The sequence below is a fragment of the Carlito syrichta genome, unplaced genomic scaffold (assembly GCF_000164805.1).
Source record: "Carlito syrichta isolate Samal-C Ts95f unplaced genomic scaffold, Tarsius_syrichta-2.0.1 Scaffold314889, whole genome shotgun sequence".
In the NCBI taxonomy this organism is placed as follows: domain Eukaryota; kingdom Metazoa; phylum Chordata; class Mammalia; order Primates; family Tarsiidae; genus Carlito; species Carlito syrichta.
Genome location: NW_007258985.1, coordinates 275,075 through 289,778, shown reverse-complemented (window position 1 = coordinate 289,778; position 14,704 = coordinate 275,075). Strand labels below are relative to the sequence as shown.

Below are 14,704 nucleotides of genomic sequence, written 5' to 3'. Positions count from 1 at the left end.
TGCTTCAGAGTTTAAACATTGCATATGTTAGAAAAGGCCAAGAGGCATGGTGGGAAATGGAAAAATGAACCATGACATTCCTAGGTTAGCTGTGAGTATTTCACATAAACATGTTGTTTTCTTCATGCTCGACTGTACAGAATTCTTCAGCCGAATCAACAGCAAAGGCAGAAGACAGAAGGGCCTCAGCTGCCTGGACTCGTTTTGCACCCGGTGGGGGGGGTCCTCAGCACACCTGGACTTTGTCAATCAGGCTGGCCTCCAAGGCTGGCTCCCAACAGCTTGATCTGTCTGAAGCAGGTTGGGATGCTCTATGAAGGTCATGCAAAATCTGACAAAAGAATGTTAACAGAGGTTACCAGAACTTTTCAGCAAAGCTATGCCTTCTTTGTAAAGGAATGATTTACTGAGGAAAATGGGAAGGTAGAACATCTTAAATTATTGCTTTAAAAGTGCGGGTGTTCTATACCACTGTAGGATAACTATAGTCAACAATAACACAAATAGTTTTAAACAATTAGAAGGAGAATACTGTATGTGTCCAACACAAATAAATGATTAATGTTTGAGATTATGAATATGCTAGTTACCCTGAACTGATTACTACACTTTATACATATCAAAACATCATTATATGTACCTCATGGATATGTACAATTATTATTTGCCAATTAAAAATTTGTGAAACCCTATATTCTTAATAGTTTTAAGAAATATAGATTATAGGTATATTTGTAGGTATATACACATATATTTGTTTTGCATTTTATTTTATTTTATTTTTTGAGTCGAGGTCTCACTTTGCCACCCAGACTGGAGTGCAGTGGCAGGATCACAGCTCACCACAGACTGAAACTCCTGGGCTCAAGGGATCCTTCCACTTCAGTCATTCAAGCACCTGGGACCACAGACACACAACCACACTGGCTAACTTGAAAAAAAAAAATTTGTACAGAGGAGACCTTGCTATGTTGCCTAAGCTGGTCTCAAACTCCTGGGCTCAAGCAATCCTCTTACAGTCTCCCAAAGTACTAGGATTACAGGTATGAACTATTGCACCCAGCTAGTCCAATGCTCTTTGAAAGAATTGCTCTGAATTTATTTTGTTCATTCTTTTCGCTTTTTATTTTGAAATAATTTTAAACTTACAACAAAGTTGCAAAAATAGTTTAGAGAGTTCACATGTGCTCTTCAACTAGTTCTGCCAACAATGGCATTTTACAGAATCACAGTAAAATGATCAAAGCACAGGAATTAACATTGATAAAATACTATTTAAAATTTGCAAATTGTCTCACTAATATCCTTTACTATTCCAGAATCTAATCTGAAATTTCACATTGCATTTACATCTCCGACATCCCCTTTGTCTCCTCCAACCTGGGACAACTCCTCAGTCTTCGTCTTTCATGACCTTGGAACTATCGATGGATATTGGTCAGTTATTTTGTCATGTACCCTCACTTTGGTTTTGTCTGATGTTTTCTTATGGTACAGACTGAGGGTATGCATTTTTGGCAAGAATATCACATAAGTAATGATGTGTATCATATCAAGAGGTATGTGTGATGTTTCATATTATGTGTTGTTCACTTGTTACTTACTACTTATTACATATTACTTTGGTCACTTGGTTAAAATAATTTCTTCCAGGTTTCTTCACTGTAAAATTACTTTTTTTCTTTTTGTAATTAATAATTGTCTTATTGGGGAATACTTTGAGATTATGCAAATATCATTTCTCATCAATGATTCTTACCTGCAACAATGATTTCTGTGACATCTGTTTTCTATTTCCATTACTCATTTTACATTTGTTAATTAAAATTCTACTGTAAAGAAGAGCTATCATTTCTTCCCCTATTTATTATTTATTCAATCATGTATTTAAATTAGTATAGTCTCATAGATATTTAACATATTCTATTGGTTATAGTTTTAGTACTAACATTATTTAATTTGCTGCTGAAGTTGTCCTACATTTGTTCTTTGGTAGCTCCTTCAGGTTGAATTTATATATATATACACATACACACTCATATGTGTAGCACAGTACTATCCACAATAGCAAAAACAGGGTACTAACCTAGATGCCCGTCAATGGTGGACTAGATAAAGAAAATATGGTACATATACACTATGGTACACTATGCAGCTATAAAAAGGATCAAAATCATGTTCTTTGCAACAATATGGATGTAGCTGGAGACCATCGTTTTTAGTGAATTATCACAGAAACAGAAAACTGAATACCATTTGATCTCATAAGTGGGAGCTAAACACTGGGTACACATGGGCATAAGGATGAGAATAACAAACACTGGGGACTTCTAAAGGGCGGAGGAGGAAGAGAGGGGAATAAGGGTTGAAAAACCACCCATTGGGAACCATGCCCATCACCTGGGTGATGGGCTTAATAGAAGCCCAGACCTCACCATATGCAATATGCCTATATAACAAACCTACACATGTACCCCTTGAATCTAAAATAATTTTTTTAAAATAAATATTGTGTGTATGTATGTATACATATGTATGTATACATGTATATGTGTATATACACACACATACATATGTACTCACATACATGCACACATATTTTTATTTCTATATCTGGCAATCTGTGTGCTTGGGAGTGTGTATGTAACCACAGTTCATACTGATGCTTTTGACTCCAATCCACATAATGGCAGGGTTTATTCTAGTCTATCTCCTTTCCCTATTTGTATCTTTTTTCTCCAATAGTAAGAAAGTTGGCTTTCATTATCTATAATATATTTACTTTTTTGCTCAATCTTAATCTACAAATAGTTTCAGAATTGCTAATCCATACTCTGGGGAATAACTCTTTTACTAACTACAGCAAAATTTTTGTGTATAGTTTTGTTTTGTTTGTTTTTGCCTTTACCCTTAAAGTAGGTTTTGCTTAAGACAATAGTCAAAATACTCTTTTCCCAAAGTTATTTAGATTAACCCTCTTTAACTTGGTTATATTTCTCATTTGTAAAACTAGTAGGTCCATTTATCACTACTTGTATTTCTTTGGGGTACTTCCCATTCTGGGTGACTTTAATTATCTAAATTTTGAATATGTGAACATTGTGGCTATAGGAGTAAGAACTGGCCAGGCATGGTGGCTCATGGCTATAATCCCAGCACGTTGGGAGGCCGAGGTGGTAGGATTGCTTGAGGCCAGGAACTCGAGAGCAGCATGGGTAACATAGCCAGAACTTACTAAATTAAAAAAGAAAAAAGAAGAAGAACTACACAAAATATTATACATACTTAGAAAAATATCACTCCCTCTCAGCCTTTCCACTCTATTATTTCATTCTTTACACTATATTCCACATCCCTTAGCCCCAGTGGTAACTAATATCATTAGTTTCTGGTTTACCATTTTTGTATTTCTTTTTGCATAAAAGCGAAGGTATGTGGATATTTTGTCATATTTTCTTCTTTATTATATGAAAGGTAGTATATAAAAGACACTCTTTATACTTTGCAGTTTTTCATTTAACAATATAATCTGGAAATTACTGTATATTGGTTCATATAAATCTTCCTTATTCTTTATTATATGAAAGGTAGTATATAAAAGACACTCTTTATACTTTGCAGTTTTTCATTTAACAATATAATCTGGAAATTACTGTATATTGGTTCATACAAATCTTCCTTATTCAACTTTTTTAAAGTTTTTATTTTGAAGAAAATTATATTTTTACAGAAAGTTGCAAAAATAATAATACAGAGAGATTTTGTTGTACCCTTTACCCAGCTTCCTCCAGTGGAACATTTTGTATAACTATAGCAAAATCTCAAAAACAGAAAATGAACATTTGTACAAGCCATAAATCTTACTCAGATTTCACCAATGTTACAAGTACTCGTGTGTGTGTGTGTGTGTGTGTGTGTGTGTGTGTGTGTGTGTTGTGTGTGTGTATGTGGTTCTATGTAACTTGCCCAGGCAGATTTATATGACTACTACCACAATCAAGATACACAATCCTTACATAACCACAAATATCCCTTGTGTTACCCCTCTATAGTTACACCTATATCTGTCCCGTCTCAATGCCCCATTCCTAACTTCTGGCAATCACTAATCTGTTCACTATCTCCATAATTTTGTCATCTTGAGAACGTTTATAAATGGAATCATACAGTATATAACCCTTCGAGATAGACTATTTTCACACAGCTGAATTTCTTTGACATTCGTCCAAGCTGTTGCATGTATTAATAGTTTGTTCTTTTTTATTGTTTAATATTTCATAATATGGATGTAACATAGTTTGCTTATTCATTCCTTCATTGAAGGGCATTTAGATTATGTCTGTGCTTTAGTATTACAATAAAACTACTCTAAACAATAATGTCTGGGTTTTTATGTAAGCATAAATTTGCACTTTTCTGGGTAAATGTTAAGATATGTGACTACTGGGTCATATGGTAAATATATGCTTAATTTTTTAAGAAGCTATTTTCTAAAGTTGTACTATTTTCTATCAACAATATGGTAGAACTTATTTCTCTGAATTATTTTCAGCATTTGTTGTTATTAGTATTTCTTATTTTAACTATTCTCTTACATATGTAGTGATGTTTCATTGTGATTTTAATTTGTTTTCCTAATGGCTAATGATGTTGAGCATATTTTCATGTGCTTATTGCTGTCAATATATTGTCTATAATAAACATCAGTTCATGTCTTTTGCCCATTTTCTAATGGATTATTTGTGTTTTTACTGTTTTGTTTTGAAAGTTTTTTTATATATTCTAGTTACAAATCTTCTATTAGATATATGATTTGTAAGTATTTTCTCTTGGTCTCAAGTGGGTCTCTTATGCTTTTAACAGGGTCTTTGCAGAGCAAATGTTTTCAGTTTTGATAAAATCAATTCATTGATTTTTTTCTTTTATAAATCATGAATTTGGTATCATATTTAAGATGTCAGACCTTTATGAATTTTTTTTCCTGTTCATCTTTCTTAGCATTTGCTGGGATTTTTAAATTGCTGGTTGATGTTTTTCATTGGTTTTAGAAAATTCTTAGCCATTATCTCTTCAAATTTTGCTTCTACTCCATTTTTCCTTACTTCTTCTGCTGGTACTCTAATTATTTGTATCTTAAACTATTTATGTTTGACCTGTATGTCATTATATTTATAATTTATTTCTATTATTTTTTTCTTTCTTGTTGTTAGTTTGATTTTTTGTCTTCCAGTCACTATTCCTATATTAAGAAGCTAAACCCAGACTGAGTTTTTAACTTCAGTTATTATTTTACTTTTCATTTATAGAATGTATGTTTTCTTCTTTTTTATATATTTCAGTTCTCTGGTGAAATTTGTATTAGTTCACCTGTTTTGTCCATATTATCCTCTAACAAAGTAATCATAGTTATATTTAAATGTTTGCTAACTTTAAAACCTGGATTATCTAGAGACCTTTTTCTATGGCCTCTTTTAAAACAAATTCTTGATTATTGAGCATATGGTCTTCCTGCTCTTCTTACAGCTAGTAATTTTTTTAGTTATATACTAGACATTGTATAAATGAACAATAGGGGTAGTAAAGTTATTTTCCCGAAGAGATTTCTCCTTTAGATGGACTAACTAATAGGCCTTTTTTCTTCTATCCTACTATCCTCTATTTTTCCTTCCATAATCTCTCACATGCCAACCATAATAATCATTTTGATTCATTTTTCTCATCTAAATTTTCCCTTCTCTTTCTATATATATTTATTTATCTATTCATGTATGTATGTATGTATGTATGTATTTTTTGAGCCAGAGCCCCACTCTGTTGCCCAGACTGAAGTACAGCAGCATGATCACTGCTCACCATAGCCTGGACCTCCTGGGCTCAAGCTATCATTCTACCTCAGCCTTCCGAATAACTGGGACTACGGGCTCACACCACCACATCTGGCTTTTTAAAAAAAATTTTATAGAGACAAGGTTTCATTATATTGCTTAGGCTGGTCTAGAACTCCAGGGCTCAAGCGATCCTCCCACCTTGGCCTCCCAAAGTGCTAGGATTGCAGGCATGAGCCACTGTGCCTGGTCATATTTTATTCTTTTTATCAAAAATTCACCCCCTAATTATCCACCTCTCTAAATTTTCATTAAAATCTTGAATAGAATAAGTGCTAAAACAGAACTTCAAATAAAGAGCTTCTGGAGCCTACATGAAAGAATAGCCAAATAAAACAGGAAGAATTTTTCAATGGGATCTGGATTATTTTAGTATTATTTTTACAGGATGAACATCCTCATCTGAGAGAACATCATAAGCAAGGAGACACAGGAGAGATCACAATTATCAAAGATCTACTGTATGTCAGGGACAATGCTAGGTATGTCATATTTCTTACCTTATTTAACTTTCACAACGACTCTTCAAAGTAATTTTTCTCCCCAGTGATAGTAAATTTGGCTTTCTTACTTTTTTGCCTGCGGTGATTGTTTCCAAGCTGAGGTTGAGCTGGTCTCCAAAGGTTGTTCCTTTTTTCTCTTTATTCCCAATTATTTTCCAGAGAGGATTCAACTTTTTTATTGTTTATGGAAAATGGTCAGTAGTTGAATGCATTTGGAACATAAAATAAACAGGAACTCTTGAGATAGAACTGGAAATGTAGAGCTGATACAGAACCACATCAATATTAAAGAATATGTGCATTTTTGTGGGCAATAAGTGACACTTCATGATTTTAAGTAGCGGGTGTAATATCACGCTTTAGAAAGTCTCCTTTTCTAGTAAAGTGAAGAATGATTTGAAGTAGCAAGGCACTAGAGATTAACAAATGAACAGACTCTTGTAACAAATTATGCAAGAGATAATGAGCTACTGGGCAGGGCAAAAGGAGTGGAAATGAAAAAGAAGTCAGACGTCTGAAAGACAACTGTTTTAAGTTGATTTAGAAGTATATTGAATATGAGCATTCAGGGAAAGAGATGACTCAGAAACTATGGTGTTTCAAGTCTTGGTGACTAGACAAATCATAAAGAGGTGAAAAACAAGAAAAGTAAACTTAAGATATAAAGTTCAAAGAAATTATGAACATTTGACATCAAATTTTGTGATTTCATGTGATAAAAGTATTGTAAATAATCTGTTCTTCACTTTCAAAAAGCTACAGTAATAAAATTAGATTCAATAGCAGTGAATATTTTATTTAAATATAATTGCATTTGATAGCAAAGATGACTGTTACAGACTTCATTTCTTTTTTTGAAAACATTCTATGACGTCATATGGTGATATAGTAAGTCATGTGGTAACATGCTGGGAAGCGTTTCTTGCCATTATTTATAACCTTTGGAGTATTACTATATTATTTCACAGACAGTAGCTTTCTACAACTATAATGTTTCCATCGGTTACAAGTTTAAACCTATTTATATGGGTTAGGAGTGATGATGGGTCAAGTATGAGTAAAAGGGGTAGAAGTGAGATGCCAAAAAAATAAATTTAAATATTGCTTCCAAATTTTCTTCTTTGGTTAACAACTTTACATCCTTCATTGAATTAACTGCCCTGTGAGGATCTCATCTCCCTCACTTCTCAGAGGGACTCATTATATCACATAGGAAATTCTTGGGAGCATAAAATTCTCTAGGTATTTCTTCCTAGTTTCCATGAGAAAATATTAGGTTAAGAGATGGTAGTATAAGCTAATAACTGAATCAAAGTGTAAAGGCAGCTCTCAAGAGAAATAGTTCATCCGACTGTGCCAAGAAGTTTGTTAAAACACAGAATTAATATTGATTAGTTTTAATTGCACATCTATGTATTTCAGAGACTCTGTCAATTAAAAAAAACAAATCATTCTATGTCATGTGTTTATAACTTAATGGAGATGATAATATTACTATTGTTTCTAGCGAATATATTCTATTCCTACTTAGTGGTATTAAGATGATAAAATATGACTTTAAAATGTTTATGTTTAAAATATAGTATTTGATGTGGTAACGATCAGATCTTTTCTGTTTGTATTGACAAAAATACTTGGAAATGGTCACTGAAGTTAGTAGGCCATGGTCTATTAATAATATTTAAATTTAAATAATATTTGTAATGCACAAAACATTAATATATGGTATTACATGTGTATTAACTAAAACTTTTGGCTGTAGAGATGAAATGTAAAATTTATCTCCCTTAGAAGTCTTTGGGGACCAGATGTGGTGGCTCATGCCTGTAATCCCAGTACTTTGGGAGACCAAAGCAGGAGGATCCCTTGAGCCCAGGAGTTCGAGATCAGCCTAGGCAACATATGGAGACCTCGTATCTACAAAAAATTTAACAATTAGCCAGTCATGATGGCTTATGCCTATAGTTCCAGCTACTCAGGAGGCTAAAGTGGAAGGATTACCTGAGCCCAAGAGGCTGCGCTGCAATGATCCATGATCATGCCATTGCACAACCTGGGCAAACTTGACTCAAAAAAAAAAAGAAAAAAAAATAGAATATGTGCTTTTGAGATACAGTTGTTTTTATATTGTTTATCATATGACTGTAACAGATAATAAAGTGACCTGAAACTAACACATGCATACTGTTACTTATTGTCTTTTTTAAAAAACTCAAAACTTGTTCATTTATTCTGAATTAACTGATGTCCTTTGGAAATCAGATTGATAGTAACTTTCTTGAAATCATTTTACACCAAATTAGGCAAAGTAAAATAAAATTATTTTAATATTTTTGACCTTTTTTGAAAATTAATTTTAAATGTCAAAATCAATCCTTTTTAAAACCCAACCTCCTCTTGATATATCTGTTGCAAATAGAAAATATTCAAGTTAAGTTTTATTGTTATGAATCTTAAAATTCAATAGAAAATTCATCCTAAGTAAACCAAGTGGTAAAATTACTTAAATAATACCACTTCTTTACACTGCATGCACTAAGCAAATGGCAGAGGATATGTACCATAAAAGGAAACCAAGACACACATATATTCTAGTACATCTTTTTCCTTAACCCTAGGTTCCATTCTGAACTAATTTATAAAGTGAATCCTTCTGGTGTTGTAATGCTTATTACTACTTACTGGTCTTGATGATGAAATTAGACTCAGATTCACCTGTGTCTCTCAGGTGAATCTGCAGGATATGTATGTGTTTGTATGCATGTGTTGGCAAGAGTGATATTTCCTCTGAGACCATACATTCTCCTGAACCTTGTTAGAGATAACTAGTTAAGGGAGTTTTTGAAAAGGAAGTTTTATTCCATGGGGTGATCAGAAAAGGAAGTCCTATATCAACTCTAATACCTATAAGAAGTACTTCCTTCTCAAATTTGAATACTTCAATCTTTAAGTGTTCCTTATGCTGAGTACACATCAGGGATCCCCCCTGCTTTCCTCATGCTGCTCCTTATCTGGCTTCTTATCTGGGCCTGGGAGGCAGGGTATGTGAATGTACCTCACAGCTGTATCTCAGGTGATATAATTATTGCGTGTTCATCAACATTCTCTCTTCATCCATTCATATTCAACTCTGTTGAGTCCTGTTGCCCCTTTATCTTTGTCCGTTTTTTAAAGATTTCTTAAGTGTCATCTTTCTCCTCTCCTTGTCTGTACTGTGGTCATCCCACTTAAACTCCTAAGTGAAGTTCCAAGAAAGAGAAGAAACAGTGGACGTGGCATTTCTGAGGTTGCAGCCAAATTTGGTAAGTTAATGATCTTGTATAGGAAGAAATGTGACCCAGGCCTCTAAACTACTTGATGATCTGTTTCTTTTTAAGAACCTTCTGCTATGGCCAAATTGTGGATAATTAAATTATTATGCCAATACCCCCACAGTCTGTCTATGCACTTTATTTATATAGGTTTGGTCAAAATTTAAAGATATGGTTTAATATCATTCACACTGTGAGGAAGCTGGAGAGAGATTATTTGGTTTATAAATGGAGTCCTTACCAAAAAATAAATTTAGAAAGTAGTAGAATCTACTGAATTAGAAAGTCTTAAGAATAAAATTACTAGCCGGGCTCGGTGGCTCAGCCTGTAATCCCGCGCCTTTGGGAGGCTGAGGTGAGTGGATTGCCTGAGCCCGTGGGTTCGAGACCTGCCTGGGCAACTTGGTGAGATCTCATCGCTACAATAAATCAGAAAATTAGCCGGGTGTGGTAGCGCACGCCTGTAGTTCCACCTACTTAGAAGGCTGAGGCGGAAGGATCGCCGGAGCCCAGCAGGTCGAGGCTGCAGTGGCCGGGAGCGGCTACTGCATTCCAGTCTGGGCGACAGAGTGAGACTCCAACTCAAAAAAAAAAAAAAAAAAAGAATAAAATAACTAAGTATAGTTCTGCATTGCATGAGAATATATTGAATAATGAATTCCCAGTAATTGTGAATGGTGAGTTCTGAGGCTGGGACTTTGAACTCCAACATGGAAAGTCATTGAAAGAGACATAAAAATTTTTCTGATTTTCCTATGGCTTTGCATTTACCTCATTTTCCATTTGGCACAGAATGAGCAGCTTGTTTACCTTTCTTAACTCTAGGACCTCATAATTTATTCCTCCAATCAGTCTAAGCAGTAAATCCCCATTCTGGCTGTTTATAAGTTTATTAGGTAATAGTTGATATTGAAATATTTGGTTAAATATTTTTTAATTGTAAAAATTGAATTACATGGTCAAAGATACAGAAGTCAAAGAGGACATACAAGTTTGTCTTGTTTTTCAAAACAATGGAAATGCATTTAAATGCCAGGATTGATAAATTGCATCACTATAATTAAATTACTATGTGTATGGTTCTTGAGAAAGCTGTCATGTCAACTTGTTTGGAAGTCATTCTATTCAGTTCACATAAGGATAGACACACTCACATATCATTTAAAATAATATTCTTAGCAAACAGAGAAATTAACTGCTAGTTATTTAAAGTCCATAAATGCAGAAATGCAGTCATCACAAAGAGTAGACTTGGTAAGAAAGGGTAATGATTCAATTGATGTGACAATATTAGAAGAAGGTAGACAATGAACAGATGGTTTAACCACCAGATGCTTTTAATCAGAATGAAAAATTCATGAGGATAATCCTAGTTGAATTGAGAAGCAAGAAAGAAAATAAAATAACTTAGATTTGTATCCTACTTTATGGTCATTAAACATTCATATTCATACAAACAAGTCATAGAGAAAATACTGAGTATGAGAACCATGGAATGAGATAGTTACTGTCAACCAGTGGCCTTGTACTTACTTCCAGTAGGGATAGGAGACGCCAGGCCCAGGTTAATTCTGGCAGATTTCTATACCCAATGAACTCAGTGTTAACACATTCTGACCGGCAAATGTCAACTCTTTGTCTTATTTTCTTATTCCATTTATAAGCAGTAAGACTTTTTATATTAAACATTGTACAACAAAAGACATGAGTTGCAGTCCCAATTTTACAAAATTAATTAGTTTCTTTAGGTGAGATTTAGAATAATTACTATATTGTCTAACTCTGCAGTTAGAATTGTGTTTTATGGAGTGAAACCACAGGGGATCCATATATTAACCCTGTGATCTGTAACAAGTTATTTCATAACTTTCTTGACCTCAGAAGCTTAATCTGTCATGCTGAATAATAAAACTGCAAACCTCCTGGGACTGCTTTGAGAATGAAGTGAGGTAAACTATATCAAATGATTAGCATTCATGGTTAGCTCATATGAAGTACATAATATTAGTTACATTAATATTTAAATGACTTGTATTTCATAATTTTTTTGTATTTTGAGATATTTAACTATCCAGAAATTTACTAATAGAAAAATACATATATTCTATCATTCAGAATTAATAACTATTCCTTTATAGTTAGACTTCCTTCAAGCTATTTTAAAGAAATAAAACATCACAGATGCAGAGAAAGTCCCAGCCTTTGATCCAATTTTCTCTTTAGAAGCATCCACTATCATCTATTGGTATCTACCCTTGCAATTCACTTGTATACACCTATTTGTCTTCTTTTACTAGTATATAACATCTTTTTAAAACATTTTCATTTTGCAAGAGGTGGAGAAAAGGTTCTTACTAACAATGCTGTCTTGATTATAAGTATTGTTCTTCTGTTATCAAACAAAGGATTGTTTATCTACTTAAATATTATTACATCCTTCCTTACCACTGTAGAAGTTTGCTACAGCCTCAAGTGGTGACTTTGACAATTCTTTAATTTCCAATAAGTGTCAAAGCTTTAACAAACAAAATCTTACAGCTGTGTTTGGGAACACAAACTACAACATATTTAATTATGGCAAAGCTTTCTTAGAGTCATAGATTTGAATCCTATTTTGTGCCTTGACGTACCTGAGAGATACAATACATTCCCTTTTCATAAGTTACACCATATTACTTGCTTACTAACTACATGGGAAAATATTTTTTAAAAACTAGTAAATGAGACTCTGTTTAATTTACATTATACTCTCACCCTAAGACCTAAAACCACCACCAAATAATTAAAAGTGTAAATTATCATAGAACACACAAAATCTTTTAGTTCTAAAGAATCATACAATACAGATAAATGAAATAACCAGTGTAGGCCTGGAAGCAGTGTTCTTTTCAGGAATAAAATGTGAATAATAGGAGGGGAAAGGCTATTAGTAATTCTGAATATCTGTTCTTTTTGGATTGAGTCCTAGGAATTGTTTTATTTCTGTCTTTTTCATTTTTATCAGAAAGCATTCACAACACCAGAAAAGTCAAATAATACCAGGATTAAAATACACCTACGTATAAAACATAATTTTTTTTAACAAAAGGCTTTAGATAGGCAAGGAAAGGGGATACTGAGGTGATTATGTAAGCTGTTCATATGTCTTATCTGACACATGTATGTCAGGGTCATAATCCAATAATTAAAATGAATAAAATCATAGGTATAGATATAAACAACAGTGAAGTAATCTTCTTCCTAAAATTTTGGTTGATTACTTGTATCCTGTTGAGTTTGGATATGACTTTAGATTTCTCAGTATTGATGAGACAGTGTTTAAAATGAAATTTCACCTAATAGCAAGTCTGATTCCCTGAACCAGAGACATATCTACCCATTCTTATTATGGGTTATATATGGCAAGGAAGATTTGCTACTTCTCCATTTTTAAAAAAAGTGGAATTTTTAAAGCATTCACTCTCTTGGACAACAAGGAGTTCTTGAAAGTAATTTTTTACATTCTGCCCAAATTAAAAAGAGTAATGCAAAATGTTGATAGTCATAGCTAGGAGCCAGAAAACCTCCCAAACACTGTGCTCCTCAGACTAAATGATTACTTAATCAGTACCTATTGAAATTTTGGGCCAAGCATCCCATATATCCAAGGAGGTTTCAATTTTACTAATCATTCCATTCTGAGGGAGTGTATCTATGCTCTTCACAGACACTCATCTTTTTCCCAACAGGTAATATGTGGTCACAGGTGATGGAAAAGGACAATACAAGCTTTTTTGAAGTCTTCATCCTGGTGGGCTTCTCTGATCACCCCCACCTAGAATTAATCCTTTTTGTGGTTGTCCTCACTTTTTATCTGCTGACTCTTCTTGGCAACATGACCATCATCTTGCTTTCAGCTCTGGATTCTCGGCTGCACACACCAATGTATTTCTTTTTGGCCAACCTCTCATTCTTGGACATGTGTTTCACCACAGGCTCCATTCCTCAGATGCTCTACAACCTTTGGGGTCCAGATAAGACCATCAGCTATGTGGGTTGTGCCATCCAGCTCTACATTGTCCTGGCTCTGGGAGGAGTGGAGTGTGTCCTCCTGGCTGTCATGGCATATGACCGCTATGCTGCAGTCTGCAAACCCCTGCACTACACTGTCATCATGCACCCACGTCTCTGTGGGCAGCTGGCTTCAGTGGCATGGTTGAGCGGCTTTGGTAATTCTCTTATAATGACACCACAGACATTAATGCTACCCCGTTGTGGGCACAGACAGGTGGACCACTTTCTCTGTGAGATGCCAGCACTAATTGGCATGGCCTGTGTAGACACTATGACCCTTGAGGCACTGGCTTTTGCCTTGGCAATCTTTGTCATCCTGGCACCAGTCATCCTCATCCTCATCTCTTATGGTTACATTGCACAAACAGTGCTAAGAATCAAGTCAGCTGCTGGACGAAAGAAAGCTTTCAACACTTGCAGCTCCCATTTGATTGTTGTCTCTCTCTTCTATGGTACAATCATATACATGTATCTCCAACCAGCAAACACTTATTCCCAGGACCAGGGCAAGTTTCTTACTCTTTTCTACACAATTGTCACTCCCAGTGTTAACCCCCTGATCTATACACTGAGAAACAAAGATGTAAAAGAGGCCATGAAGAAGGTGCTGGGGAAGGGGAATGCAGAAGCATAGTAAGGAGTGATCAAATCTTGGAACTGTCTTTTGATTCATCTTCTATCTATATTGTTAGACCTAGCAAATAAAAGAATACTCTAGCATTACAGACTGAAGAGGAGCTTAACAAGATGGGGAGTTCAATGGTTTAGCTAGGTCAAGAAAATGTAATATTTCTCCTTAGTTGTCAGTCGACTTGTGCTCCTCTCAAGTCTCTCTCAGTCAAGCATTCTTCACCAGGAGGATACCAATCCAGAATAAAACAGAAATTTATGCTTACAAAATACCAATTGTGAATGTAGAAACCAGGCATTTTTGTTCCCATGTCAGTTTCTA

At 34.4% G+C, this 14,704-nt stretch overlaps 1 protein-coding gene across 1 annotated transcript; it reads left to right on the top strand.

Moving 5' to 3' along the window:
• Positions 1–13,432: 13,432 nt before the first annotated feature.
• LOC103274818 (putative olfactory receptor 2W6) lies at positions 13,433–14,386 on the top strand. The gene has a single exon (XM_008072244.1). It carries the CDS (start codon positions 13,433–13,435, stop codon positions 14,384–14,386), a length of 954 nt encoding a protein of 317 aa, XP_008070435.1.
• Positions 14,387–14,704: the final 318 nt, after the last annotated feature.

What these genes read in the sequence shown, in the direction of transcription:
- LOC103274818 (XM_008072244.1), top strand. Translation starts at nt 13,433, where the DNA reads ATGTGGTCACAGGTGATGGAAAAGGACAATACAAGCTTTTTTGAAGTC.